The sequence below is a fragment of the Chaetodon auriga genome, chromosome 4 (assembly GCF_051107435.1).
Source record: "Chaetodon auriga isolate fChaAug3 chromosome 4, fChaAug3.hap1, whole genome shotgun sequence".
NCBI classification, from domain to species: domain Eukaryota; kingdom Metazoa; phylum Chordata; class Actinopteri; order Chaetodontiformes; family Chaetodontidae; genus Chaetodon; species Chaetodon auriga.
This window is the reverse complement of record NC_135077.1, coordinates 29,502,670-29,530,324: the sequence shown is the minus strand read 5'-3', so window position 1 is coordinate 29,530,324 and position 27,655 is coordinate 29,502,670. Positions and strand designations below refer to the sequence as shown.

The 27,655-nt window shown below is 40.1% G+C and overlaps 2 protein-coding genes across 3 annotated transcripts in view; one reads left to right on the top strand and one right to left on the bottom strand.

The window, feature by feature from the left end:
* Positions 1-1,853: 1,853 nt before the first annotated feature.
* stx3a (syntaxin 3a) lies at positions 1,854-10,469 on the bottom strand. Its single transcript, XM_076729221.1, has 10 exons — positions 10,094-10,469; positions 9,173-9,247; positions 8,968-9,067; positions 8,799-8,873; positions 8,380-8,450; positions 7,465-7,573; positions 6,480-6,553; positions 4,491-4,625; positions 2,374-2,484; positions 1,854-2,083 (listed from the first exon to the last, which is right to left on the bottom strand). Exons 1-10 carry the CDS (start codon positions 10,121-10,123, stop codon positions 2,006-2,008), a joined length of 858 nt encoding a protein of 285 aa, XP_076585336.1. The 5' UTR covers positions 10,124-10,469; the 3' UTR covers positions 1,854-2,005.
* A 10,021-nt stretch (positions 10,470-20,490) lies between these two features.
* The window catches only part of LOC143319932 (uncharacterized), a 62,169-nt gene continuing 55,004 nt past the window's right edge, over positions 20,491-27,655 (top strand). For both annotated transcript variants that reach the window (XM_076729218.1, XM_076729216.1), the window contains exon 1: positions 20,491-20,624. In XM_076729218.1, coding sequence (XP_076585333.1) covers positions 20,604-20,624 — 21 coding nt within the window. In that variant the 5' untranslated portion in view covers positions 20,491-20,603. The remainder of the gene's footprint in view (positions 20,625-27,655) is intronic.

Here is a 27,655-nt window from a genome sequence, read left to right as displayed (position 1 = left end):
AATTGTATTTTTTATTTTCAACAACAGATGACAAAACTACAAAAGACGTCTTTTTTTATTATATTTTTTTTAAACAATAAAATAATGTTCTTACACATCGCTACAAAGTGACCTAATGTAAGCAGGAAAGGAAGGAACCACAAAATGACGCCACATGTAATCGAAGTGTCACACTAATAATGAAGGTGAACAGAATGCTTCCGTTACTGAGCATTAGCCAGGCCTATTTTCCAAAATGCCCCCTTGAATCCACACTTCAAAGCTACATTTAAAAAATGATTCGTAGGAAAGGAATGGGACACTAAGAATATGTTAATTTAGTTGTACGATTTAACTAATAAGGGTTTTTTTTTTGTTTTTTGTTTTTTGTTTTTTTTTAAGTCTACATTAGACTTCTGGAAACCTGTCTAAAAAAAAAGTGTGGTTCTCCAGATGTCATGTCACCCAGGTAATCTAATCATTCAAAAACACGTAAAATGAACAACCCAGTCTAGTTACCTAGATGTCACGTTATCTTCTAGCGTAAATTTTATCCATTCAATTAAGTAGTCTAGTACTATAAGTAGTAGTTGCTCGATTCTTAAAGAAAAGAGTTTGGTATCAATTTGTTGTTTTTTCAATTTCAATGCTTTTAGATGAGTATAAGAAAACACGATGAAATCATAACAGGAGCTTATCCGCAACATGATATGAATTGGACCATTTGATGCAGTCGATAGCATACTGTAATTATTGGCACAGTAGTATGGTTTCCACATCAAAACATAAATAATAGACAAATGTACAAAAGAATGAAAACAGCTGTCTTGGATAGGAGTCTAAGATACTGACTTGCATCATGATGATGGGCATCTGTTGATGTTGATTCACTTTGATTTTATTCAGATTTTACCTGCCAGTGCTCTTCATTTTTAAATCATTTTGATTTTTTTTGATTTTTGATTTTTGATTTTTTTCATTTTTTCATTCATTATAACTTTTCAATGTCTATTAAGTATTTGAATCATCTCAGATAGGAGTTCATGGGGCATTAAAAATATTTTGAAAGTCACATTGTGGGAAGGGACACTGAGATGCACAGGGAGATCTATAAGTGAACAAAAAAATGTAAATGTTTCACATGTAAAAAGTGGACAATTACATGCAAATGAGGAAGCCTGCTAGGGCAGGCTAGCTGCCAGATTAATATATTTGTGGTGGTCATTCGTGGCCCCTAGATAATGAATCAATCATACACCTTGACCTAACATGGTCAACTTTCCGCTCTGCAGAGTTAGCCAATCTAAAATCAACACTCCAGAAAAGCCATACACATTAACACCATCATGAGCCAACAAATACTGCACCTATTACCATTCAAATTCATACAAATACTGCAACAGTATTTAGCCTGAGGTCAGAGCCAAAAAAGAAAGAAAATGGGACTCACTGGACAACTCATGGAAAGGACTGCTCATTGTGAATATGTTCTTTAATGATAGAGCAGCTCTACAATACACCTTTCATTTACTAACCCTATAATGTTCAGGTTATTGTTGGAACTATTAGTCTGTTGGTTCAGCTATGGTCATCCGGTAATTTTGTGGTCCTGACTTTCCATGAGTTATGCAACTGTCCATGAAATCTGATGTCAGTCAGTATGAGGCTGCTTAATTCAAACTGAATTGACTTGGAGTCTTACTAAGATTTCTTCTCAGATCCTTCAGGACAGAAGGGTGGATATTCTTCAAAGCTACATTTGGATTTAATTTGAATCATCCAGACACTGCACTGGAACTGAATGTAACCGAATCATCCCGAGAAGGTTAAGAAAGTTATCATAACATGTTCAGAAATAACTGAGAATGCATGCCAATATTTGCAGTCTTTATTTCTACTTTCAATTAATTGAAATGACAGTAAACTGAACATAGGCTCTATTTTGGGACCATCAGACAGCAGCTCTGCTCTCTTTCTCATCCTTTAGCATGTGGATTCAGCTGGTGGGTAGCCTCGTTCAGTTTTTCTATTTAATGAAGCTGTAGACAAATGAGCCAAGGACGACTGCCAAGATCACACAGCAGCAGAAGATCATCATTTGTTTCTGGAGAACAGGAGAACATAGTGTTACATTACCTTCCCCCACAACTTTGGAGTTAAATTATCCCCGACTTGATTGTGGCTTTGTGTCTGTGGCTGTCACTGTTATGTTTGGCTAAATGAAAAATAACTCCAGTGCATTATTCAGTATATTCAGTTATGTTAGGTATGAAAAGAGCAATCAGAGGAAACAAAGACTACAGAAAACACTATCAGTTATGGAACTGTTATGACTTCAGAAATGTTTTAATAGGTTATTACATTAGTGTTACTGCTGAAATAGTCTCAACTCACCCTGCGCGCCTCCTGCTGGAATTTAGCTGCCTTTTTAGTATCAGCCACTGCCCTCTCCACAAAACCTACTGACTGGTCCATGTTGCTCTCAATTCTGTCAATCATACCACCCTAGAGGAAACCAGGACAAGACAGAATGTTTGTAACATTTACCTATGAAGTTCAGCGACAAGGAAGTGCTCCAACTCCTTTGTTTTCTTTTTTGTTTTAACTTCATGTCTTCACAGGCAGTGGGAATTTGTCATGTTGTGTGGGTGAACATATTCTGATTGTGACCACTTTACCTGCATTTTATCAAACACCTGAGCAGTTTTAGAATCCAATGTACAGAGTGAAGGACTCAAAGAGTTGGAAGAAAATGAGAGACTTTCTTCTCCAGCAGACAGAGAAGCATCCACTAATTATTAGATCAGTTCTCATGCACAGCTCTGGGATTGGCTGCTCACCTTACTGTTCTAACAGTGACTGGTCAGAATGTGTTGGTGTTTTATTATGTGTAGTAATAATAATATGATATCAAGATGGAGGTGGGCCGTGTGTGGCCGTTCAAAACATGTGTTAGTACAATATGTCTTCATCTAAAACACAGTCACAGTGGAGACTCATTTGGATAGTTACGTTATTACACAGTCCAGTTTTCCATGAAATGGGCTTATTATTGTGTAACAAGCTGGTTATTCCAAATGATATTATAAATACAGAATATATATTACACCCTTGGATGATAAGTTTTGTTTTAATTCATGCTTATAGTATGATACATTCAGATTCCAGACCAACAAATTAAACATCAACTTCTTCAGTGATCAGGAAAAATGTACTCTTAACAATCTATGTGGGATGCCCCCTCGACTCAGTGGAGGTGGTAGGAGAGAGGAGGATGATGGCTAAGCTGTCATCTATGATTGACAAGGACTCCCACCTTCTGCAGGACACTTTAACAGCACTGGAGTGCTCCTTCAGCGACAGACTGATTCATCCAAAGTGTGTGAAGGAACGCTATTGCAGGTCCTTACTTCCTGCAGCAGTCAGACTTTACAACCAGCAGTGCTCCCAGAAGACCACACACTCACCAAGACTTTCAAACTGACTGCACTAAGATACACATCAACTGTGTTCACTTACACTGTGAAAATATTTGGCTCAGGTGGCTTTCAACTTAAGGTGCAATTTATCAATCTTTCAATCAGGTGTATTATTACTCCTATGTGCAATATCAATACTCCAGTCAGGAGTACTATCATCCTACTACAATATCAGGTCATATTTCATTATTCCTTGTTTATATTGTTTATATTGCTTGTTTGATATTTAATGTCCTTTTTACTGATGCCCTCTATGTTTGCTATCCACTTTGCTATTGTAATACCTGAAATTTCTCCACTGTGGGACTAATAAAGGTATATCTTATCTTATCTTATCTTATCTTATCTTATCTTATCTTATTTTATCTTATCAATAACTGTTAATAATGTGCATCATTGTCATGATAAGTTGGCATAAGAGGTCTTGAAATGTTTCACCACAGAGACATCAAGCACACAATAAACTAACACTTGTAGGTAACATAGCTCCAAAGATAATCTTTTTAATCTGATACCTGCAGTGGGTGTGGTGGTGTCAGGTCACATGATCTCCTAAAAAATGTAGACTTGTGTTTCCAGCTTTGAGAAATTCAACTGAAAATGAGGGCTACATAAGCTGCATATTTTTCCTGAAAACACCAAACACCACAACTTGTATTATACTACTGTATTTAGTTGAGGACAAACAATGTTTCCCAAACTTCTTTCATATGAATTCTTAAATTTTCAATATGAATAGTACTTCATCAACTTCATTCACAAATTCATGTAAGTAATTGCTGCAAAATATTGGATGATAGATTTTACTTAGAAAACATATCCATCTCTTTATCTCAAATTTGGAAAGCCTGTATGCCTATAATAATAATGTAAAACAATGTACCAAATATTGTATAATGCTAATACAGCCTGATTAATAATGCACAGTTTTGTTATATTGAGAGTTGTCTTGAAATGTTTGTTCAAGTACTTTGGTAGTTTCAGTACTGTACATTTTAATCTCCATTGTGTGTCACTGTGGTTTGTGGGTACCTGATTCTCAACCAACATGGCGATATCAACAAACATGTCATGAAGCTCTTTGATGCTGCTTTCCAGTCTCATGATGTCTTTGTGACGGGCTTCAATCTCATTCAGTGCCTGCTGGTTGATCTTAGAGTCCATGATCTGGCGAGGGACAGGATGTGTGGTGAATAGAAGGACAGAAACAAAGAAAGACAAAATGAGGTCAGTGGAAGAATGAGAATATGTTAAAATGAGTAAAGGATCACAAAAGTTCAATCCTGATTCAAAAAAAGTTGGGACATAGTGTAAAACATAAATAAAAACAGAATTCAACTGAACTGTGTTTGCTGACAACAGTTTTGCTCATGTAATAATATCCTTTATACAATCATGTGTTTCTGAAAGTAACGAACCTCGCCTCATCCTTTGTTCTACATGACTGAGCCTGTCAAGCACAACAACTTTCCCTTTTGGTGCTCCTCTCCCAACTTGTTTGAAACATGTTGCTTGCCTCAAATCCATAAAAAGCATTTATTTACAAAAATGAGTGAGGTTGATGAGGTCCATATATTGTCTTTGCACTGTTTTCAACTGAGTATATGTCAAAAAGGATTAGCAAATTATCACATTCCATTTTATTTATGTTTTATACAGTGTCACATTTTTTGGGGGAATCGTGGTTGTATGAAAATAGGCAAAAATTAAGTGTCTTACTACTTCCTATACGAGCAAAATGACAAGATTACTCACATACTCAAACACCTGATTAAACATTTGTGAAAATTCAACTGGTAGACTCAATAGAGGCAAAACCTGTCTAATTAATACAAGCAAACAGCCCTGAAACAAATATTAATCATCTGTTTTTGTTGAGACTTTGCATTATTCAGTCCAACACAACAAGACCTCAAATTACCACAAAGTAGAATCTACCTGTGGGTATCGACTTGTTTTTATGCAGATTTTCAATTTGCACATAAATAGACCTGCATGCAAATGCAGAACATTGGAAAAAGTCTCGAAATTTTGCAAAAAGGTTTATATGCTAGGCTGAGAAGGAAAAACAGCAAAATGCAGCAGTGCAATGGAAACAAACATCGACACAAAAAATCATGACACACATGAAGCATGTGACTTTAATATCCACTGAAACTTCCACTCGACTCAACAGGAGAAATATCCCCCTGACTACCAGTAGTTCAAAATTGTCCTCTGAGGAGGACATTTGTAAAACTGAATATCTCCCACCCACTGCATACTACTGAATTAACTCCTTTTGCTATCTACAGAGAACATTTAGGGCTTTTCAATGATACCAAATGTGAAGGGGTGGGGCTTTGGTACCTTTCTCTTTCTCATTAAGGAAAATGGCATCCATCAGTTCAAGCACATTTTATGTGAAGAGGAAAAGTAAGTGCATAATACTTTTAATGAACAAATTTTGGCAGGAAATGTTGTTGGTATATTTTAGATAAGTCTCAACAACACATTAAAACATTGTCTGAATTATTTAAACTGTATTTTAGCATAGTATTTAAGTGTTTAAAAGATGTCCTAAATTTTTTTTTTCTCAAGAAAAAAGTTTCCAGTATTCTAATTACCTTACAAAGATTGGGGAATTAAAAAAAATGTGATTGGGCAATGTTTTTTTCCTGGTAGTCAGGAGGATATGTCAACATAAGAAAACATCAGATCCGTATGGAGTGATGAGGTGACTGTAACCTTCCTCACATTCATACATGAAACAAATGTCTTAAAAATTGTGAGAAATGTTCATTGCAATTGTCTGCGTCTTCAAATGTCTTGTCAGTCCAAAAGTTGAACATAGTCAGTTTACTGTCATCTAAGACAAGTAAAAGAAAAAAAAAAAAAAAAACATTTGAGAAGCTGGAATTTTCTGTTGATTGACTAATTGATTAATAGTCTTATAATTTCACCTCTGGTTGTGTTATTGTCAGTGTGTTAACCCTCTGTGCATGTATGTACATATACAGAAAAACAGACTGTCAGTCTTACTCCAGCAGTGAAAACAGCTGAGTTGCCTCCCTCCAGCATCTCTTCTAGCTCCTCGTCAGTTGTTGCTTTTCCCGCTGTGATGAACAAAAAGAACAGTTACAGTTTTTCTCACAGTCATGAACAGATGAGAAAATCTGAGGAACTGTTACTTATACAAGCAAAATAAAAGATGATTGCTGCAATCACACTCTGCAATAATATACAGTATATAGTTGCTGTGTTCCTGACAGTGCTCTTGTGCACTGACTGACAGACACTTTTAGAGTCAGTAACACACATAATCTATGTCCTTTCAATAGACTGTGAAAGGTCTAGCATACCTATCACCATGCATATTGCTGGCAGTAGTATATTAAATGGCCTGTATAAAATCTGGTTATAATAGCCATATCTCATTTGTGGTATTACAAAACTTCAGCCTCACTTGAGTTTCTCGATGATTCATCAAAACTTTGTTTAGCTCTTGAAAAGTCACATTTAGACCTGACTATAACAGGTCAGAACTGTCTTTAATTATGTATTACAACATGTTAAAAGTGGTTAAATACCTTACTCTATACTATGACCTTTGTGGCTGTCATTGTCATGTTCAAAGCAATATATAAAACTTTACATCTGATAACAACAAGCTGCAATGGTGATAAGAGGCATATGGTAAAAGATATCATATAAGTTGTTATATTATGACCTAATGCCATTATGCTTGACAACTTCAAAAATTAAATGTGCCCTATAGAAAAGTAGTTGGAAGGCCACTCGGAAGACCAAGCCATGTTTGAAGGAGTAATAACACCATATGTGACACTGTATGATGGTGGCCTGAAGAAAGTTATAAAATCTCAACGTGTTCATGTAATGTGAAAAGTGATTGATGAACAGCTCTTAACACCATGCCCAAAGTAAAGTATCAAATCAATATGAAAAATGTGTCCATATCAAGACTTGTCCTTCATTTGTCTGATCGTAACAATCAATTGGAACTCACTGATTTCCAGCTGTCGCGCGATTCGTCCTTTGCTCTTATCTCTGAAGTCAACTTGAGCCTCGTTGTATTTTGTCATCACCTCTACAAACTTTTTGGCCAGGATAGCATGCTGAGGAAGGTGAAAATGCAGATACCCTTTAAATCGTATTATTATTACTATCATTATTTTCAAACTTTATTTAAACAGGGAGGTTTCACTGAGAGGAGGCCTCTCGTTGCAGTAAGATCCTGATCAAATTCTCACAGTAACAAATATTCACACCTCGAAGCTGCCCAGCATAACCACAGTTTCATCTGCTGGCCAGCTGCATTTCTTAATTGAATTTAAAAAGTAAGTAAGTGTTTAATGGCAATCACATGGTGTTTCCTGTGACTGTCATGTAAACAAGACAATGAAACAACCTCAATCAAAAAAATCTTACTTTTGTGTAATTCACACACTAAACTACCAATTTAGTTTAAGTCTTCACATGAAAAAAATTGCACTGATCTGTGTAACATCAGTCAGGCTCTTACAGAGATTAACAATCATTTTAAATTCCTTAAAATACTTCCTAAAATTATTTTTTAGTTTCTCAATTTTACACACAACGACAGAGAACATTTAAAGCAAGTACTCAAGCAGAGCTTTTTTTTCAGCTGTCCAGAGTGGATGAAAATGTAGTCAAATACACTCTCAGAATTTCTGGTTTGCTCCATTAAGTATGATATATGGTACATAATATGATGCATTTCATGAGTGAAGACTATATATGAAAAAGTAAATATTGGATACACAATGTAGAGCCAGTTTGGAAAGCCTCAGGAAATGTGTGAATGTGTAAACTCTACCTCTACAGCTTTGAGTTCCAGTTCAACATATAGTAGAATTTGGGTCAAGTAAACTTAATTTAGAGTTATTTATCATAGTCTGACCTGTGATTTGCGTATCCTGAGGTCAGCTGAGGCTCTCTCATCTGTGTTTGACTCAAGATGGCGCTCAATACCTGATGCATGTACACACAGGCACGTGCACACATGCAAACACACACATGCACGCACACAAATAGAGAGAGAGAGAACGGACAGGGAAGAACAAACAACAACAAATACTGTGATTCTGTTTGAAAATGATTGGCATTTACACACCCAAAACACAATCATTTTTTCCCACTTCGTGAAATTTCCTTTGTCGGACAACTCATAGACTTTGATAATACTTGAAAATTTTCCCACCCATTCATTGTTTATACTCACTTCATCCTGTTGTTCTTGGGAACAATGGTCTACCAAATGTAAAAACTAAACAAACCAAAAGTGAGCCTGAAAACAAAGTGAAAATAATAAACACTGACTCTTAAGTTTGTTTCTTGCATTGTTGGCCGACTTCTTGATATCATTGGTGAGAGCTTCAACGTCATCTTGTGTTTCTGAAAAAGAGAGCGAGAGCAGTTATGACAGCAAGAAATAATGGAAAGGAATAGCCTAAAAAATATTGAATGTGTGTGTGTCAGAGACACTTACTCTGGTCCGATGTGGGGGCTGACAAGATGGTGGAGTAGAGTTTTTTGATTTCTGTGACACTCTCATCAATCTTGTCAATGCTGGTACGGATATCTTCAATCTGAAAGACACACAAGTGTATGTGGACACACACAAATATTTTTTCTTCTTTCATTTTGTTCTTTTAGAAATGTGAGGAATATACAGGCAGACCCAAATAGAATACCTGTGCAAAGAAATCATCCATAAAAGCCTCATTCTCCATGGGAACCTCAATGTCATCGCCTCCAGCATCACTCTTCTGTTAAACACACAATCAATTGAAAATGGCATCAATGCTGAACTTGACCATAAAATTTAAAGGCTCTACCTCAAAACACACACTCAAAAATGGATATACAATAATAATAGAGCACCGAGAAACATGTATGTATGTATGTATGTATGTATGTATGTATGGATTGATTGATTGATTGATTGATTGATTGATTGATTGATTGATTGATTGATTGAAGAAAAATGGCCCTAACACAATATTCTGCTTCCAAGTCTAGAAGATTATGTGGCTTTGGGTTAAGGTAAGACATGGTTATGTCTTCATAATGATTTCCTGTTTTTTCCACGAATTTCCAGTCCCAGGTGAAAGGACCCAATCTGTTATTTCAGAGAGACATCTCTACAGAATTGTGTGTGCATGGCGCAGCTGCGTGCGTGCCACTGTCACGTGAGAACAACATCAAAGCAAAGCTCGCATGTGCTGCTACCTTCAGGCTGCACACATGAATCTTATTTAGCTACATAATCTTACATAATATGACAAACTTTTATTGAAAAATATGGATGGCGTAGGCTTTCGGACTAAAAGCCTATCTATTTTACAATGCAGGCTGTGGGTTGTCGGTGTCAAATTTATTCCTCCATATATTTCAAATATTCGGCTACTTAGTTTTTAATAAGAAATTTAATATGTTGTTGAAATATGCTATTGTCTAGTGATATTAATGGCATAAATATAGAGTGGACTTATCTTTAACAGCAATTTTGCCTCTACATATATGGGTACAGACTTATATAGCCTACATTTTGGCCTGTACTAGCAACAGGTTCTCCATAAGGTAACTATGACAAATAACAAAATTCTGTCTACCTCCTTCAGTTGCGCCAGTCGGTCTTTCATCTTGAGAAGCTGATAGATAGATAGATAGATAGATAGATAGATAGATAGATAGATAGATAGATAGAAAAGGCAGCGATCCCCCTCTAGTTTACTTTACAACAGCTACTAAAATAGCCTCCAAATTACCCCAGTGGAAATTATTAGCATCGTTCCTTCATTAATCCAGGAAATGTGATCGTAAATGAGCTGTCAGAGCCAGAGAACGAGCCGCAGACAAAAAGGTGAGTTAGTATAAGGAATTAATGATAGCACTAGAATCTACAATGTTTGGACGCTCCTCTCTGAGACGATATTTGTGGTCAACCTAACTTGAGGTCCCATTAAGCCTCTATCCTCTAAGAACGGATTAGGAGAGTAAGTTCTAGGACGATAAACCTCTCTCCCCCCTCATCCCTCCCACGTCCAGTGTAAAACCCAGGACGTAGCCTTTAGATTGTAATCTGCGAAATGCTAATAGAACCTGGCAAAGGGTAACCGAAAATATTATTTTTTGTCTTATTATTTAGCTTACTGTATTTGTGTTTGAATTTGAATGGGGATTGTATTGTATATATATATATATTAGAAAAAAAAAATGTGTGTTATGTATGTGCAATGTAACAGCATGCCAATCAAGAGAGACAAATGAATGAGGTAAAGATAATTGTTTATTATGATGTGACATTATGATATGTGATAATTCAGTTTTGTCAGAAAATCTTTGCCGGAGATTTTGTCATCAAAGGGTGTCTGCCCTGAGAAGCAGCAAGATAAGCTCCCTCATGAACTCCGGACAATGGTAGTGGTGGTACCTGATGACTGTGGAGAGTGATGAGGCTGATGAAATGATGAAGCTGGTGAATTTGTGAAGGCTGGCCAGTGATTTGGGGTCGAGGGGCGCATATAACAGCAGCGTAGGCAAGAGAGAGAGAGAATCATATTTAAACCAGCAGCAAGATGATAGGATCATAATGAAGGTGTGTCCCTGTGCTATTGGATGAATATATATTCCGATACTCCGTATCGCTGCTTTTTTCAATAGCTTCCATGTCATGTAACTTAATGACTCAAAATCCATATTGGATATTATTACTATAGTGGACAAATACGACACACCCCATCACGGTGTATTTTAGTGCCCGTAGTATTTTATATGTCATTTTATAGAAAAATTGGCAAATTTGAAATGTCCAAAACTGACATGAGAAGAGAGAGGAGAGAGCTGGCTCTCCAAACCTCAGAGGCAATCAGTCAAGCAGAATATACTTAAATTACAATTCTTTGTAAATAAATAAATAAATAAAATAGTTTTCTTGTTTCAGTCTTTGATGAGCACACTTGTACGGTGGCCGTCGAGGGCAAAAGCGCGGCAAACGGCAAAACGCTGCAAACGCAGGAATGATACACAAACAAAAACACACAAACACATAAAACAAATGCAACAGAAAAACGCTGCAAGAGAAAAATGCGGCAATCACAGAAACGAAGCAGAAGCAAAAACTCACAAACCCACAAAACAAATGCGAAAGAAAAATGCTGCAAATATCAAAAAACATACAAAACACCAAAACAACTGCAAGAGAGAAATGCTGCAAATTCATTCCACAAAACGGAAGTGCGCCAGGCCACTAGGGGCACTCGACATGAGGGTCTGGTCCTGTGGGACCAGACCATACTAGACATAAAGAGTAGACGCAGCATTGACCACTACTACCTATTGGCGCTGACGAGCCGTGGGGCCGCCGTCTTGGACCGGTCACCCGCTCCACTCAGTGCAGTTTGGCAGGCGCAATGAAGTGTCAGCGCATTAAATCCACACACACTCTCTGAATACTAAACTGATTTTCAGGCGTTTTTTTTTTTTTTTCTTTTTTTGATGCAAACGTTATGTTATGTATTAGAGAAAATTATAATTTATATAGAGTATCAATATAATTCATGCATATATAGCTGGGTAATTGGATTATATTGCACGTGTTTTCTGGTGGCCATGGCATCCAACATGAGTGCAGCACATCCATGTTTAGCCTGGTCTTCCTGGCATCTTCTCTCCAGCATATCCAGCATCATCTTGTTCAGGCCAGGCTTGTCATCCACCGAACGCCGCTATCTGTAAAAAAAAACTGAGAACTAGCTATTTAATGTGTTTGCATCAGTAATATCAAAAAATTTAATTGGACAACATTAAGACTACCTTTGTAATGTATGTGGATGTGGAAGGGGAAAATGTTGAGTCTCTCTGAGGTACTTGTATGCCTTTGGACCATGTAGATGGAGCGTGATTGCAGACTCCGTGTAGTCTTTTGTGTACTCATGGCCCTGTTTTGCCATGAAGTCCATCTGAAGATCTGAAAGTTTAAGGGCAAAAATGAACAAGTCCCCTTCAGATAATAACTAAGGAGTTTAATAACAAGTGTAAGAATAACATGTACATGAATTCCAAAGTGCTAATTTCATTTTACCTGAGTAGAATTCAAGCCTCTCTTTGAGCTCTTCTTGCCCTCTTTTCTCTGGCCATGGTGTTCTTCTTCTCTTGCTCCAGACTTTCCACTCTTGCTAGGGCTTGATTGAGTCTGGTAGGAGAAGCAGGCAAAGCATAGCCATGATCCTAGACAGAGGGATGAACATGGTTTGAGTGATGTTTCACTTCACACACATCACTTTGACACCACTAGTGTATGGCCCACATTCTTTCTTATAGTCATCAGCTGTCAGAGCCACTGCCAGCACCGTGTGTGTGTGTGTGTGTGTGTGTGTGTGTGTGTGTGTGTGTGTATGTGTGTGTGTGCGTGTGTGTGTGTGTGTGTGTGTGTGTGTGTCAGGAATGCTTTTTCAACATGTCTTCAATTGCATGTGAATGGGTTTATTTGTGAGTGGGTTTAATATGAGTGGCAGCAAACGAGTGAGATTTTAATATGTCTAGGACCATTGTGATATGATGTTTACAATAGAAATACTCACATCATTAGGCTGAGGTTGTGGGTGTGAGGTTCCAGTTTCTGGATCATCCTGAGAGGCCACGGACAGGCTCTCTTCAGCTCCTCTGGAGGTAGATGTAGTCCTGCCCTTTTCCGGCTAAAATGAAAAAGAATATACAGGGGTAAATACCTCACCCTGCCATGTGATTGATAACAGAATATTTACATTTATGAATGCTAATTGCCTTATGATGGGCAGCACGGTGGCGCCGCAGGTAGTGCGCGTGTCTCACAGCAAGGAGGTCTCTGGTTCGATCCCCGGGTCGGGCAGGGCCTTTCTGTGTGAAGTCTGCGTGTTCTTCCTGTGCATGCGTGGGTTCTCTCCGGGCACTCTGGCTTCCTCCCACAGACCAAAAACATGCTCATTAGGTCAACTAGTGACTCTAAATTGTCCATAGGTGTGAGTGTGAGTGTGAATGGTTGTATGTCTGTCTATGTTGCCCTGCAATCGGCTGCCGACCGGTTCAGGGTGTACCCCGCCTCTCGCCCATTGGCAGCTGGGATAGGCTCCAGCCCCCCGCAACCCCGAAAGGGATACGCCTGTATAGAAGATGAATGAATGAATGAATGAATGAATGAATGGCCTTATGATGATGAGGAGGTGAACTGGGAAGCTGAAGATGGATGGAAATATGAGTCGGACAATCTGACCTGTCCAATCAAAATAGCCCTGCTTAAAATGTTCACAGAAAAGCACTGAGGAATCACTTGCAGTGAATCCTTCCCTCCTCAAAGCCACTTCCCACTTCTTCCTTACATCTTTGTCTTTGGGAAACCTTCAAAATGAAAACAGGACATTTGGGAGAGTCTACACAAAAACATTTTACAAAGGAGGTCAAGCTTATTTTCTTCCTTCAAATTACTTACAACCTCTCTTCAACAAAACTCCTATTTTGATGCATATGTGTTGATAATGAACCAAAACTGTGAATAAGCTTGTTTGCAAACTATTCTACAGTCAGATGTTCAGTTGTCTGTATTTTTAAGTAAGTGGGGTGGGTATGAGACATGAGAGGTAGCTTACTGTTGTTAGAGTGAATTACATGTGAATAATACAGTCTGTGCCACCTGTGTAAAATTTGCTGGTCAATGTTATACCAGTAGTATTTGTTTTATTTCTACAATAGCATTCTTGTGTCAGTTGTAATCTAAGTCAGTGTTATGGAATATGACTTATAAAGTCTCAGTTCATAGACGGCTGAACACCGACACTAAACATAGCCTAGCTAGTTGTCTACAATTTCGCTGGTGGGCATAAATACAGTACAGTAATATTTGATTCAAAAAATACAACCAATAGTAATGTTCAGTCTTACTTGTGAAAAGTAATCCCCCATGCCCTGTTTTCAACGGTCTGCCGATTTGAACAGGAATATGCTGCACAGTGCTCTGGCATCTTGTTTCTTCTGTTGCTCAACTAGGAGTACAATGAACGGTCCAAGATGGTGGCCGCATTTCTTGCGCCCCAGTAACCAATGCGGCGTCTACTCTTTATATGTCTGTGGTCACCAACCTGTCTCTTTTGAATTAAAACTCTCTATAAATTATGTTATTACTGTTCTTTTTCTTCTTTTAAGTAAACATCTGTTTTTAATCATTAACCAAAACATTGTATTTAATGAATTGATTTTTCCACCATGAATATCACTGTTATTAACTCAAACGTCTCTGTTTTGAATAAACCATGAATTATTTTTTAATGCAGATTTTTAACCTGAGTTACATATTTTTTTTGTCATATTTGCTAAAACTACCCCTATGCCCAGACAGCAGTACATGAAACATGTAATCTGTAAAAAAAAAAAAAAAAAAACGGCTCCATTGGTCCCACCTACTGCTCCTACTGCGATTTGCAAGAATCCACCACGCCCAACACAGAACAACCAATCAGAGCCAGAGGAGCATCTGAGGGAGTGTCTGACATCTGTCAATCACTACTCACACACGCTGTGAACCGCCCCTTCTCTTCACTCATGTTGCCAGCTGTCGCACTCAAACAGCTCTGTGAGTGGCGTCAGGAGGCTAGTGAAAGCTGTGGCGGAGCAACAGCCACCCGCAAAGGAAACACTGCCCGTACCGCTGCTGCCAGCAACAGCATATACGGCTAAGACAGCAAATAACTATAAAGCTAATATGGTGATTGTTACAGTAACACTCCGCAGCGTGTACGGTATCTTAGTGACTGTGATGTAGCGGCTGGGCAGAGTTAACTTGTTTCTAGTTGCTAGGGCTAACGTTACTGGTTGTCACGGCAGCCGCGCAGACGCCGCAGGGAGGAGGGGCTTGGAGGCAGGGCATGAGTGCAGCGGAGAGAGGGGGAGGGGAGTGACGTGGAACTTGGGTCACATTTTCAGGCTGTGGGGCGGTGGGGGTTAACATGTAAAGCACTTTGTGCTACATTGCATGAAAAGTGCTCTATAAATAAAGATTGATTGATTGATTGATTGATTGATTGATTGATTGATTGATCTTACATACTGCAGCTTTGATGTTGCATTTTTCGTTTGAAAGCACCATGATTTGGGGAACTTCCAAAACCTCACATCAGAGCTGGAGATGCAACAAAAGGCACATGCCCAACTTGACAGTGCGTGCTACATGGAGCAGATTGACAATTGTCTGACAATTGATGTTGAGGCTGATTCACTCACTTCAAAAATTTCAACAGTGTTTCACCTGAACTTGTCACAAGTGGAGGATGAGATTTTGACACTACAAGCTGACATTCAGGGACATGGAATTTACTCACACAGGAAAAGTACCCAAGCATGAGGAAATGTGCCACCTCCTTGACTGCATTATTCAGCTATTTGTGTGAGTCAGCCTTTTCCCACATGAAGATTATTAAGTCCAAACACCGTTCCACCACGATGATGATGATCATCATTTGGAAGTCTGCTTGAGGCAGGCTACCAGCAGCTACTGTCTGGACTATACAACTCTGGCTGATTCTGTCCAGTGCAAGTCATCAGAGTAAGGTAATGACCAAAAATGTAAGGAGTTGTATTGTGCCATATGGGTTCATGCAGTTATACACGGTACACCAACATATATTGCATATATAAAGTATGCTCAGTATATACACCACCATTCAAAGGTTTGGGGTCACTTTGAAATGTCCCTATTTTTTTCAATGAAGATAACATTAAATGAATCAGAAATACAGTCTAGACATTGTTAATGTGATAAATGATTATTCCAGCTGCAAATGGCTGATTTTTAATGGAATATCTACATAAGTGCACAGGGGCCCATTTCCAGCAACCATCACTCCTGTGTTCTAATGGTACATTGTGTTAGCTAATTGTGTTAAAAGGCTAACTGATGATTAGACAACCCTTGTGCAATTATGTCAGCACAGCTGAAAACTGTGCTGATTAGAGAAGGTATAAAACTGGCCTTTGAGCTAGTTGGGTATATGGAGCATCAGCATTCGTGGGTTCAATTATACTCTCAAAATGGCCAGAAAAAGAGAACTTTCTTGTGAAATGAAATGAAGGCTATTCCATGCAAGAAATTGCCAAGAAACTGAAGATTTCCAACAATGGTGTGTACTACTCCCTTCAACGAACAGCACAAACGGGCTAATAGAAAGAGAAGTGGGAGGCCCCGGTATGCAATGAAGCAAGAGGACAAGTACATTAGAGTCTCTAGCTTGAGAAATAGACGCCTCACAGGTCCTCAACTGGCAACTTCATCAAATGGTACCCGCAAAACGCCAGACTCAACGTCCACAGTGAAGAGGCCCCAGGATGCTGGCCTTCTAAGCAGAATGGCAAAGAAAAAGCCATATCTGAGACTGGCCAGTGAAAGGAAAAGATTAAGATGGGTAAAAGAACACAGACATTGGACAGAGGAAGATTGGAAAAAAGTGTTAAGGGCAGATGAATCTTATTTTGAGGTGTTTGGATCACACAGAAGAACATTTGTGAGATGCAGAACAAGTGAAAAGATGCTGGAGGAGTGCCTAACGCCATCCATCAAGCATGGCGGAGGTAATGTGATGCTCTGGGGCTACTTTGGTGCTGGGAAAGTGCGAGATTTGTACAAGGTAAAAGGGATTTTGAATAAGCAAGGCTCTCACTCCATTATGCAAAGCCATGCCATACCCTGTGGACAGCACTTGATTGGTGCCAATGTCCTCCTACAACAGGACAATGACCCAAAGCACACCTCCAAACTGTGCAAGAACTATTTAGGGAAGAAGCAGTCAGCTGATATTCTGTCTGTATTGGAGTGGCCAGCGCAGTCACCAGATCTCAACCCTCTTGAGCTGTTGTGGGAGCAGCTTGACCGTATGGTATGTAAGTGCCTATTAAGGAATTCCAACTTGTGGGAGGTGCTTCAGGAACCGTGGGGTGAAATTTCTTCAGATTACCTCAACAAATTGACATGTAGAATGCCAAAGGCCTGCAAGGCTGTAATTGCTGCAAATGGAGAATTTTTTAATGAAAGCAAAGTTTGAAGGACAAAATTATTATTTCAAATAAAAATCATTATCTCTCCCCTTGTCAATGTCTTGACTATATTTTCTATTCATTTTGCTACCCATTTGATGAATAAAAGTGTGAGTTTTAATGGAAAACATGAAATTGTCTGGGTGACCCCAAACTAGTAGTGTAGTATATATAAATGGTGTATATATAAATAAATATATGTTTATGTTGTTTACATTTGTAATGTAGATCATTTTGACTTGGTCATTTTAAAAGTAGCTCTCAAGCCGAAAAAGTGTGGACACACCTGCCATATACCATTTCATCTTTTCTTAGGGATACTGCAGGAATCTAACCAGGTGAATGTTGTTGAAACTCAGTATTGTTTAATCCTGGTTGACTGTATTAGAACAGAACTGTAGAGCATTGGAAAACTGTTGTGTTCCCACTGCAGCACTTCATTTCAATTCCATTTTAACCATAGATGAAACTATACTGTGTCACTGAACACATTGAAAATGAGACATTATTTTTTCGCATCTCTTTGTGCACAGAGCTAACACCTTTTTGTTCAGTTTGGTTTTAGAGTTTTGTATACCTTCCAGCACAAGGGTGTAGGTTAGGTTTCAAAATTGAGAGGGACGTAACCAAATTATATTTGGCTATATCATTTTTAAGGCTGTAATGGGTTTTTTTTTCTTCCTTTGGTTTTCAATTACATTTTATATTGTATTTTATTAATTGTACTAATTAATCTGGGGCTATCTTTAACATTTTAGTAAATGAGCTTTTCTAAACACACACAAAAAAATCTAATCATTATAATATGCAACTACATTGACAAAGGAATGAAAATATACAGTGTGCTAACTTTGTGTATCTGAAAAGGGTCTGTTCACCCAAATCACAAATTACCATATGTTCTTACTGACCTTTAGTCAGTCAGTATCAAGTATTCAGTCATGAAGGAGAGAGAGAGAGCACCTGCATTCCAGTGTCTACTATCCAAGAGCAAATGGAGCTGTCCACAGATTTAACAGGGTGCTGAAAGAGTGCATACAGACTGCTGCAAGAATACATTGACCATTGAAACAAGCAGTAACAGAGTACTTACAGAACTATCATGCTACATCCCATGCTACACCAGAAGCTACTCCATTTGAGCTGCTGAGTGATAGGAAAATGAGCACAAAGCTGAATGTTCTGTCTCTCACAAGCACGTGGAAACGAGTGCAGAGACAGAAAAACTGAGGCAAAAGTATCCACATTCCGAATGAATGACACTGTACATGCGGAGACCTTAAATGTCCGTAAGGGATTATTCAGATTCACAGAACCTCTGACAGTCACTGAAAAAAAAAGAAAGGGGGACCAAATACTTACCTACTCAGCGACAGTCAGAAATAGTATGCATCAAAACTTTTACACTTCCCTGCACCAATAAGGACATGTGACTGTGCCTGATGGGCTCAAAATGCCGAGAATGTGCTGCATAATAACTATGTCGGTTTTGTAAGGTAAAGGCAAAAGAGACGGGGCCCATGGACTGAGCATACTGGCCGAACTTAAAAGTTCTCATACTGTTCTATGAAAAAAATCTAATAATTTCATGCTGTTCTGAGGAGTGAACGGAAACATTAACAGAAACTCATGTCACGTTAATACCAAAGACGAATGTTTATTTTTTTTTAAAGTTCATAATATAGTGGTTACTTTATACTAAATGACTAATGCTAATTTGTCCTCTGTGGAGGACATTTGTAAACCTGAATATCTCCCACCCACTGCATAGCCTACTACTGAATTAACTCCTTTTGCTATCTACAGAGAACATTTAGGGCTTTTTAATGATAATGTGACAGGGTGGGGCTTTGGTACCTTTTCCTTTTTCATTGAGGAAATTGGTGTCCAGTTCAAGCGCTTTTTATGGGAAGAGGAAAAATAAATGCAATAATACTTATTATTGAACAAATTTTGCCTTGAAATGTTGTTGGCATATTTTAGATAAGTGTCTTAACAACACATTAAAATATTGTCTGAATTAACTGTATTTTAGCATAGTATTTAAGTGTTTCCAAAGTGTCCCAAAAAAAGGTTTTTTTTTTTGTTTGTTTTTCCCCAGAAAAGTTGTTTTCAGTATTTTAATTACAAAAAAATTGTGATTGGACGACATTTTTTTCCCTAGTAGTCAGGAGGATAAGGGAAATTTTCCTGTCCCACCACCCTTACCACTGTCCATATCATACATTTAGACAAGGGGACATGTCATGAATCCTAAAATCACTACTAGGCTGCACTTGCTTTAAAATATCAGAGTAACAAGTGTTGGGTTAACTAGTTCCTACATTAAGTAAGTGACTACACTTAGGTGGTCAGAACGAGATACCAGATGCTGTGAACTGCATTACATAAATGGAAATGTAAAAGGGCATATTCTTCTCCTCTTTCTCCATCTTCTTCTGCCTTGTCAATTGATGTTCCAGCTAACGTTCTACATACTGCCACCTGTTGTATGCATCCCGTCAGGTTATTTTTCTTTTTTTAAAGAAAGGTTAAAAGTACGGGAGAGTTACAGGAAGGTGTTTAACGGAAGGACAGAATTCCGGGAAAAACGGGGGAGTTGACAGGTCTGCATCATGCTATTCCAACCGTACTGCACTGTACCTTACCTGTACTGTACTTTAAAACCTCACCTGAACTCCTCCACTTATCCCTGGACATCTTCTATAGTTGCAGGTACTGATATAGCTATTTACTTGTTAAAATTCATTTTATAATGCACAACAACATTATTAGCACCCCTTATTAGCTTTGTGTTTTGTTTTGTTTTTTAACGACAATTTTAAAAAGCTTAAACTACTGTGAAAGCGATGTGCTCGTTAAGTGTTAAGTCTACGCGTTATATCACATCTTTTGTTGTTTCCGATGTGATTTACCTGATTTAAATGACATTTCCTACAGTATCGTGAAGGCAGCACGTCTTGGCTGCCCCTCCACCCATCTATCTCCGCTGTCTGAGAGGTTTGTTGTATGCTGCAGTGTGTCACTGAGATAGTAGCCTGTAATTGTGTTTAGACCACCGAATAGATGGACAGTCCACACTTCAGGGTAAGTAAAATTTAGCAAAGACTACCGTCAGCCTTCCCGTTTGAAAACGGGGAGGCTGCGGGTTTGCAACCCGCGTAATTCGACAGAGACACATTTTGTTCCTAAACGTCCATAAAAAAAGAGGTTGGACTACATGACCCAAAGCATTCATTGAATACGTTGAACTGCATCGAAAACAAAATAAATAATCAGATATATTTCTGCATGTCTGTCTGCAGTTGTTATCTGTCCTCAGGGACTGCTAGTATGCTTTTTTATTTTGTACAGGAGCTTCCTAAAAAGCTCTAAAGCTTCTGGAGTGTTTGTCAAATAGGGTTTCAGCTCGTATTAGAGGCACATTATGGCCGCGTGTGCTCGGTCGAAGGACTTACTTTGAGAGAATGGTCAGATTCAACAGACACAACTGACCTTTTTTTTTTTTTTTTTTTTTATCGGTTCACGCGGCCACACCTCTACAAGCTATTATTCGTCACAGTAAGCACATCAGCAATATACACCTTTCCAAAAGTCCGCTTGAGAGGCTATTGCAGATACATCTAGACTAAACAAAATGTGGTGAATACTACGTAGCTGAATGTTTGTTTAAGTCATGTGTAAGGGAGAGTTAAATGGGAAGAGGCCACCGCACCCAGGCTGGAGCCTGTGAGGATTTCAAGTGCTGTTGGAAATATTAGAGGTGAGAGGGGAACCTCATAACACGGGGACTGAAAAAGAAAGACATAACTGGAGAAATTTCATACACACACACACACACACACACACACACACACACACACACACACACACACACATATTTGAACTGTTCCATATACAGCAGCATACACTGAGGAATATTATGGGTGTTATTCAAGGTTCTGCTAAATTAAGACCCAGCACTCTGAGAATAGAAAGGCAGCAGGCAAAGCAGCTGAAATGTAGATGGTGCAGACTATGCAGACTGGCTGGGCTGATGGAAAACAGCTATCTTTCTAATGACAGAAAACTCATTAGTTAAAGAGGTTACTTTTAATTAATGGTTTGCAGTGAGGAGATAGCTGTTTGGAAAGGTGAACTTTTTTGACTCTGAATTCAATCTTGCACATCATGGTCTGTCTGAAAAAGTGACAAGAGGAACAAATATCATTCATGTCTTAATCATCAAACCTCAACACTTTTTGTTAACAAAATGTGTCCTCAGCACAGAGTAACAAAAACTGCTAGTACCCGAAGCTGACATGGAATGTCTTGTCTCACTTCTCAGGAGTTTTCAGGCACACTTAAAGTGAATTGAAAATGCTTAAAAAGTACGTAAAAATACAGTAGTAGCCCAATGTAGATGTATCGACACTCAAAGTACAACAACAACTTAAGTTGAACTTTTGTTCAACTTAAATACTATTTAAGTGTCAGAAGTACAAAATGTAGCACACTTTAAGTACACTATTTAATAGTCTCGGTGCAAGTACACTTTAGTATGCCCAGTACATTAATATGGAGTATATTGTACTCGTACTCGTACTTGTACTTGTACTTGTACTTGTACTCGTCATCTTCCTCTTCACCATAGGTGAGGGTTGGAACGTAGATTGAATGGCAAATTGAGGGCTTTGCCTTCTGGCTTAGCTCCCTCCTCACCACAACGGACTGTTTGAGCACCTGCATCACGGCAGCCCCTGCCCCAATACACTTATTGACCTCCTGTTTCTTCCTACCCTCCCTTGTGAACAATACCCCGAGATACTTAAACTCCTCTACCCCAACCCAGAGTGGGCAATCCAACCTTGTGGATGTCATCCATCCCCGGGGCTCCACCGCAGCACAGTTGCTTAATTACTGTTTGCCCCCCTCTCATCTTGTAGGAGGTTCAGGAGCCTCCATTCCTGCACTAGCAAGCACAGAAACTGCTTCTTCCCCAGAGCTGTTACCCTGCTGAACTCCGTCCCCACTTTGAACATGGTGTCAGTTATTGACAAACAGCGACCTGCACAGAAGTTCAACAACTGAACACCACTTGGGTTCAGATCAAGCAGGCCGTTCCTCCCAATCGCGCCCCTCCAGGTCACACTGTCATTGCCCACATGAGCTTGAAGTCCCCCAGCAGGACAATGGAGTCCTCAGTCGGGGCATTATCCAACACCTGTCCCAAGGACTCCAAAAAGGGTGGGTTCTTGGCGCATAAATACAAATAACAGTCAGGACCCATTCCCCGACCCGAAGGCACAGGGAAGCAACCCTTTCATCCACCAGGGTAAACCTCAATGTACAGAGAGTCTGGGGGCACCGCGAACAACTCCAGCATGAGAGAGAGTCCAACTCCTCTCAAGGACTTCGGTTCCAGAGCAGGCGCTATGAATTGAGGTGAGCCCAACTATACCTACTCGGTACTGCTCAACCTCTTCCACACGCTCCAGCTCCTTCCCCACCAGAGAGGTGACATTCCATGTCCCAAAAGCCAGCTTCTGTGTCCAGGGATCAGACTGCCAAGGCCCTCGCCTCGGGCTGCTGCCCTATCCACACTGCACCAGACCCCTTGTGGCTCCTCCTGTAGGTGATGGGCCTACTGGAAGATGGACCCATGTCTCTGTTTCGGGCTGGGCCCGACGTAGCCCCATGGGCGAAGGCCTGGTCACCAGGCACTTGCTGGAGGGCTTCATCCCCAGGCCTGGCTCTGGGCGGGGCCCCAGTATCCCTCTGGGCAGGGTACACTGGTCCTTGTTGATGTTTTTACATAAGTCTGGCCATTCACCTAGGACCAGTTTGCCTCGGCAGACCCTACCAGGAGATATTTCGCCTTTGGTAACATAGCTCCTAGGGTCATTAGGGCTCTCAAACTCCTCCAACATGATAAGGTGGCAACTCAGGGAAGAGTATATTGTAGTTATTTTTTTTTCTTTCTCACTGGGGAAGTAAGTCTGCATTGTGGGAACACTGTATGGTATTCCGATAATAGGGTACTATGAGACTTGGCCCTTGACCATTTAGGGCTTTGTAGGTAAGGACGAGGATTTTTAAATTCTATTCTAAATGTAACAGGGAGCTAATGGAGAAGGGCTAATATGGGAGAAATATCAAATCTTTTCCTAGTTTTTATCAGAACATATACCGCAGCATGCAGGATCAGCTGGAGAGTTTTAAACAATGTGTTGTGGCAGCTTCATAATAGGCAATTGCAATAATCCAGCCTGCACATAACAAATATCTAGACTATTTTTTCTTTATCATTTTGAGAAAGGTTCTGCCTATATCAGAAAATCACAATACTCAGCCTGCTTTTCATGTATCTGTATGTTTGAAACCAACAGGTCTTTATATCACATTTTACACTATGGCTTCGCCAGTATCTGGAGTTATTGCAGAGGAGGAGAGTCATAATATCTACCTGAGCTATTACACTAGATGAATTAAACCATTTACTTAAACCAATTTTAAAGCCAACATGGCCAGCCATTATAATTTAATACCTACATGAATGAAATGACTGTAGAAGAAATGAATAGATGAGCAGACTGTGTAATGGAGTATTTCACACAGGTTATTTTATCACTGGAATCCACAGAATCCTCCCAGATAAATGCTATTTTTTTTTAAACATTGTCAGTAGCATACTTCACAATATCATAAGACATACTCCGAGTTCGTATTTGCCAGTGATGCTTTTAGCCTACATAAACATTTAGCCTTTTAGTTTGGATATTCTTCAAGATGAATTTGAATTGTATTTGCTTTACAGCAGAATATCTTCTCTGTTTAATGTATTATTCCTGAACTTAGGAGATGACAAGATCTGGGGCTAAGCCCAGACCGACTGGGGCCGAGGTTAAGGTGCAACAAACCAACAAAGACAGTTCTGCATGTAAAGTCTGAACACTTCTACATGCAGAATCTAAAGCCTGATAAGACACTCAAAATGTGTTACCAACTCCTCAAGTATTTTATACCTTACAACTAAACTCTGTATGCCTACATGACAAAATCGTGTAGCACCTTAAACATTGTTCATTACTTAGCCATGTTCTAAGAATGGAAGATTTAACGTTTCATGCACTCATCCACATCATTACCACATGTTCAGTTAATTTAATTTGTAGTCACTTCAAATTACATAGAACGCAATGAGTTTGTTTAGAATAGTTAGTTAGTCTTTGTTCTATTTGTTATGTCTGGAGACCACTTTGCCAAAAAATGACTCTAAAAACAATTTCCCAAATTGGGATCAATAAAGAAGCAGTCTAGTCTAATGCCAAGGCACAGAGGACAAAAACACAGGTAGTCGTTAAACAGTTTTTATTAATTAAACAAAAGAACAATCGACCAAAATCTCTCCACAGGAAGAAAAACCCCACAAAACACAAAAGAATCACAAGCTAACTTAGAGAGTACCAACAACAAAATAGCACACAACTACGGAGGCAGGCAGGCAGAAATATTAATCTATTAACAGGCACAGAAAAAAGGGGCATCAGGTGGACTCAGAGGACTGGATGAAACCGGCTTTAGCTAGGAGACATTGATGGGTGGACCCTGATGGAGGGAGGTAACTTAAGGATTAATTAGTTTCTCAATAACAAAAGGACCAATAAAACAAGGGGTTAATTTATGGGATTCCGTCATTAACACAATATTTTTAGCTGAAAGCCAGACACTCTGACCTGGAGTGTAGACAGGAGCTGGGGTGCGATGACTGTCTGCTATCCTTTAATTCTCAGCTGCTGTGCAAAGAAGCACAGCACGGGCATCCTCCCACACCTTCCTGCACCTGCGCAGATGAGCCTGGATGGAGGGGAATGCCAACTCCTCCTCCTGCTCAGGAAATAATGGCGGCTGATATTCCAGCGCAACCTTGAACGGAAACATCCCTGTGGCAGATGTGGTGAGGGAATTGTGGGCGCATTCCACCCATGGCAACAGGGCGGACCACTCAGATGGATTTATCGTGGCGATGCAGCACAGGACAGCCTCAAGGTCCTGGTTAGCCCTCTCTGTTTGCCCGTTGGTCTGTGGATGGAAACGTGAGGAGAGACTAACAGAGGCACCAAGAGCAGAACAGAAAGCTTTCCAGACCTCAGAGACAAACTGTGGGCCTCTGTCAGACACTATGTCTACACATAGTGTACAGACGTGGAAAACCTGTCCACTACAGTCATTATAGTGTCATTACCTGCAGACATGGGCAAACTGGTCACAAAGTCCAGGGCGATGTGAGACCATGGTCGACTGGGAACAGGAACAGGTCTGGCCACCAGAAATGTCTTTTAAGAAGGGTGTAAGTGTGGACCACCCTGGGGTGACAGGACACACAAGAGGAATGCCCCCACCGAAGAACCTGGGCATGCACACTTTCTGGCACAAATTTTTTGGAACGGGACCGTTACCTGGGTCAGGATTAGTCTGCAGGGCCTTCTGGATGGCTGTCTTGATGTCCCAGGTAACACCCGCTACAACACAGGACGCAGGGAGTATGGTCTCAGGGACAGAATCCTCAGCTGAGTCAGAGAACTGTCGAGACAAAGCATCAGGTTTAATATTGCGAGAACCTGGTTTGTAAGTTAAAGAGAAATTAAACCTGCTGAAGAACAAAGCCCATCTGGCCTGCCAGGAATTCCGTCGTTTGGCTGCTTGGATATAGGTGAGATTCTTATGATCCATCAAGATCATGAACGGTTGCTCCACCCCCTTGAGCCAGTTACGCCACTCCTCCAGCACCAGCTTCACAGCCAGAAGCTCCCGGTTGCCCACGTCATAGTTCCTCTCCGCGGATGAAAGTGTTCTGGGAAACAAGGCATGGGGTGCAGCTTGTTTTCCTGGTCAGATTGCTGAGAGAGAACGGCTCCTACATTAGAGGCGTCCACTTCTACGATGAACTGTCTCTCTGGGTCCGGGTGAATGAGTACCAGCGCTGTGGAGAGTAGAGTCTTTTGGCTTTGAAAAGCCTGCTCTGCGTGGTCTGACCAGTAGAATGGAGTCTTAGTCGAGGTCAGTTTGGTGAGTGCTGACGCCACTTTACTGTGGTCCTTAAAGAACCTCCTATTAAAAGGAGCAAATCCCAAGAAGCGCTGCAGCTGCTTACAATCCCCAGGGGTAGGCCAGTCAGAAACAGCCTTGATTTTTTTTCCAGGTCTGCCTTACCTGCCTGCTCTCAAAAATGTAGCCTAGAAAAGGTATCGGCATGAAACTGCCACTTTTTGGCTTTCACGAAAAGCCAGTTCTCTAAGAGACGTTCAAACATGCTTCTCCAGGCTCTTCGAAGAAAATCAAGATGTCGTCCAGATAAACAAAAACAAAACGGTGGAGGAAGTCCCTCAGGATATCATTAACTAAAGATTGGAAAACTGCTGGAGCATTTGTCAACCCAAATTGCATAACAAGATATTCAAAGTGACCTAATGGTGTGTTAAATGCTGTTTTCCACTCGCCCCCCTCTCTTATAAGCACTAGATTGGAAGCGTTACGGAGGTCGAGTTTAGAAAATACCAGCGCTCCTGCATGGGCTCGAACGCAGCACTGATCAATGGGAGAGGGTACTTGTTCTTTATGGTAATATTGTTTAGACCCTGGAAGTCAATGCATGGGCGGAGGGTTTTATCTTTCTTGTCCACGAAGAAGAATCCTGCACCCAGCGGGGAAGATGAAGGCCAGATAATACCTGCGGCTAAGAATCCATGAATGTACCCCTCCATGGCCTCATGCTCGGCTTGAAGAGGTTGTACAACCGGCTAGTCGGGAGAGGTACCCCCAGGAGGAGATCAATTGCGCAGTCATAGAGGCGATGAGGCAGCAAGGATAAGGCATGATCCTTACTAAAAGCCTCTGCTAAGTCATGATAAACTTTAGGCACCCCCATCAGATCAATAGACTCCGCCCCCCTGCTGGGGCAAGCACGGAGAGGAGGCACAAAGAGAGGCAAAGATTACTCCAACCCATCACCCTCCCTGTCTCCCAATTAATGTGCGCATTGTGAAGTTTAAGCCAGGGGTAACCGAGGACTATCGGGGTAGACAGGGACGAGAGAAGTTTAGATTGAATTGTCTCCTGATGATTAATAGAGAGAACGA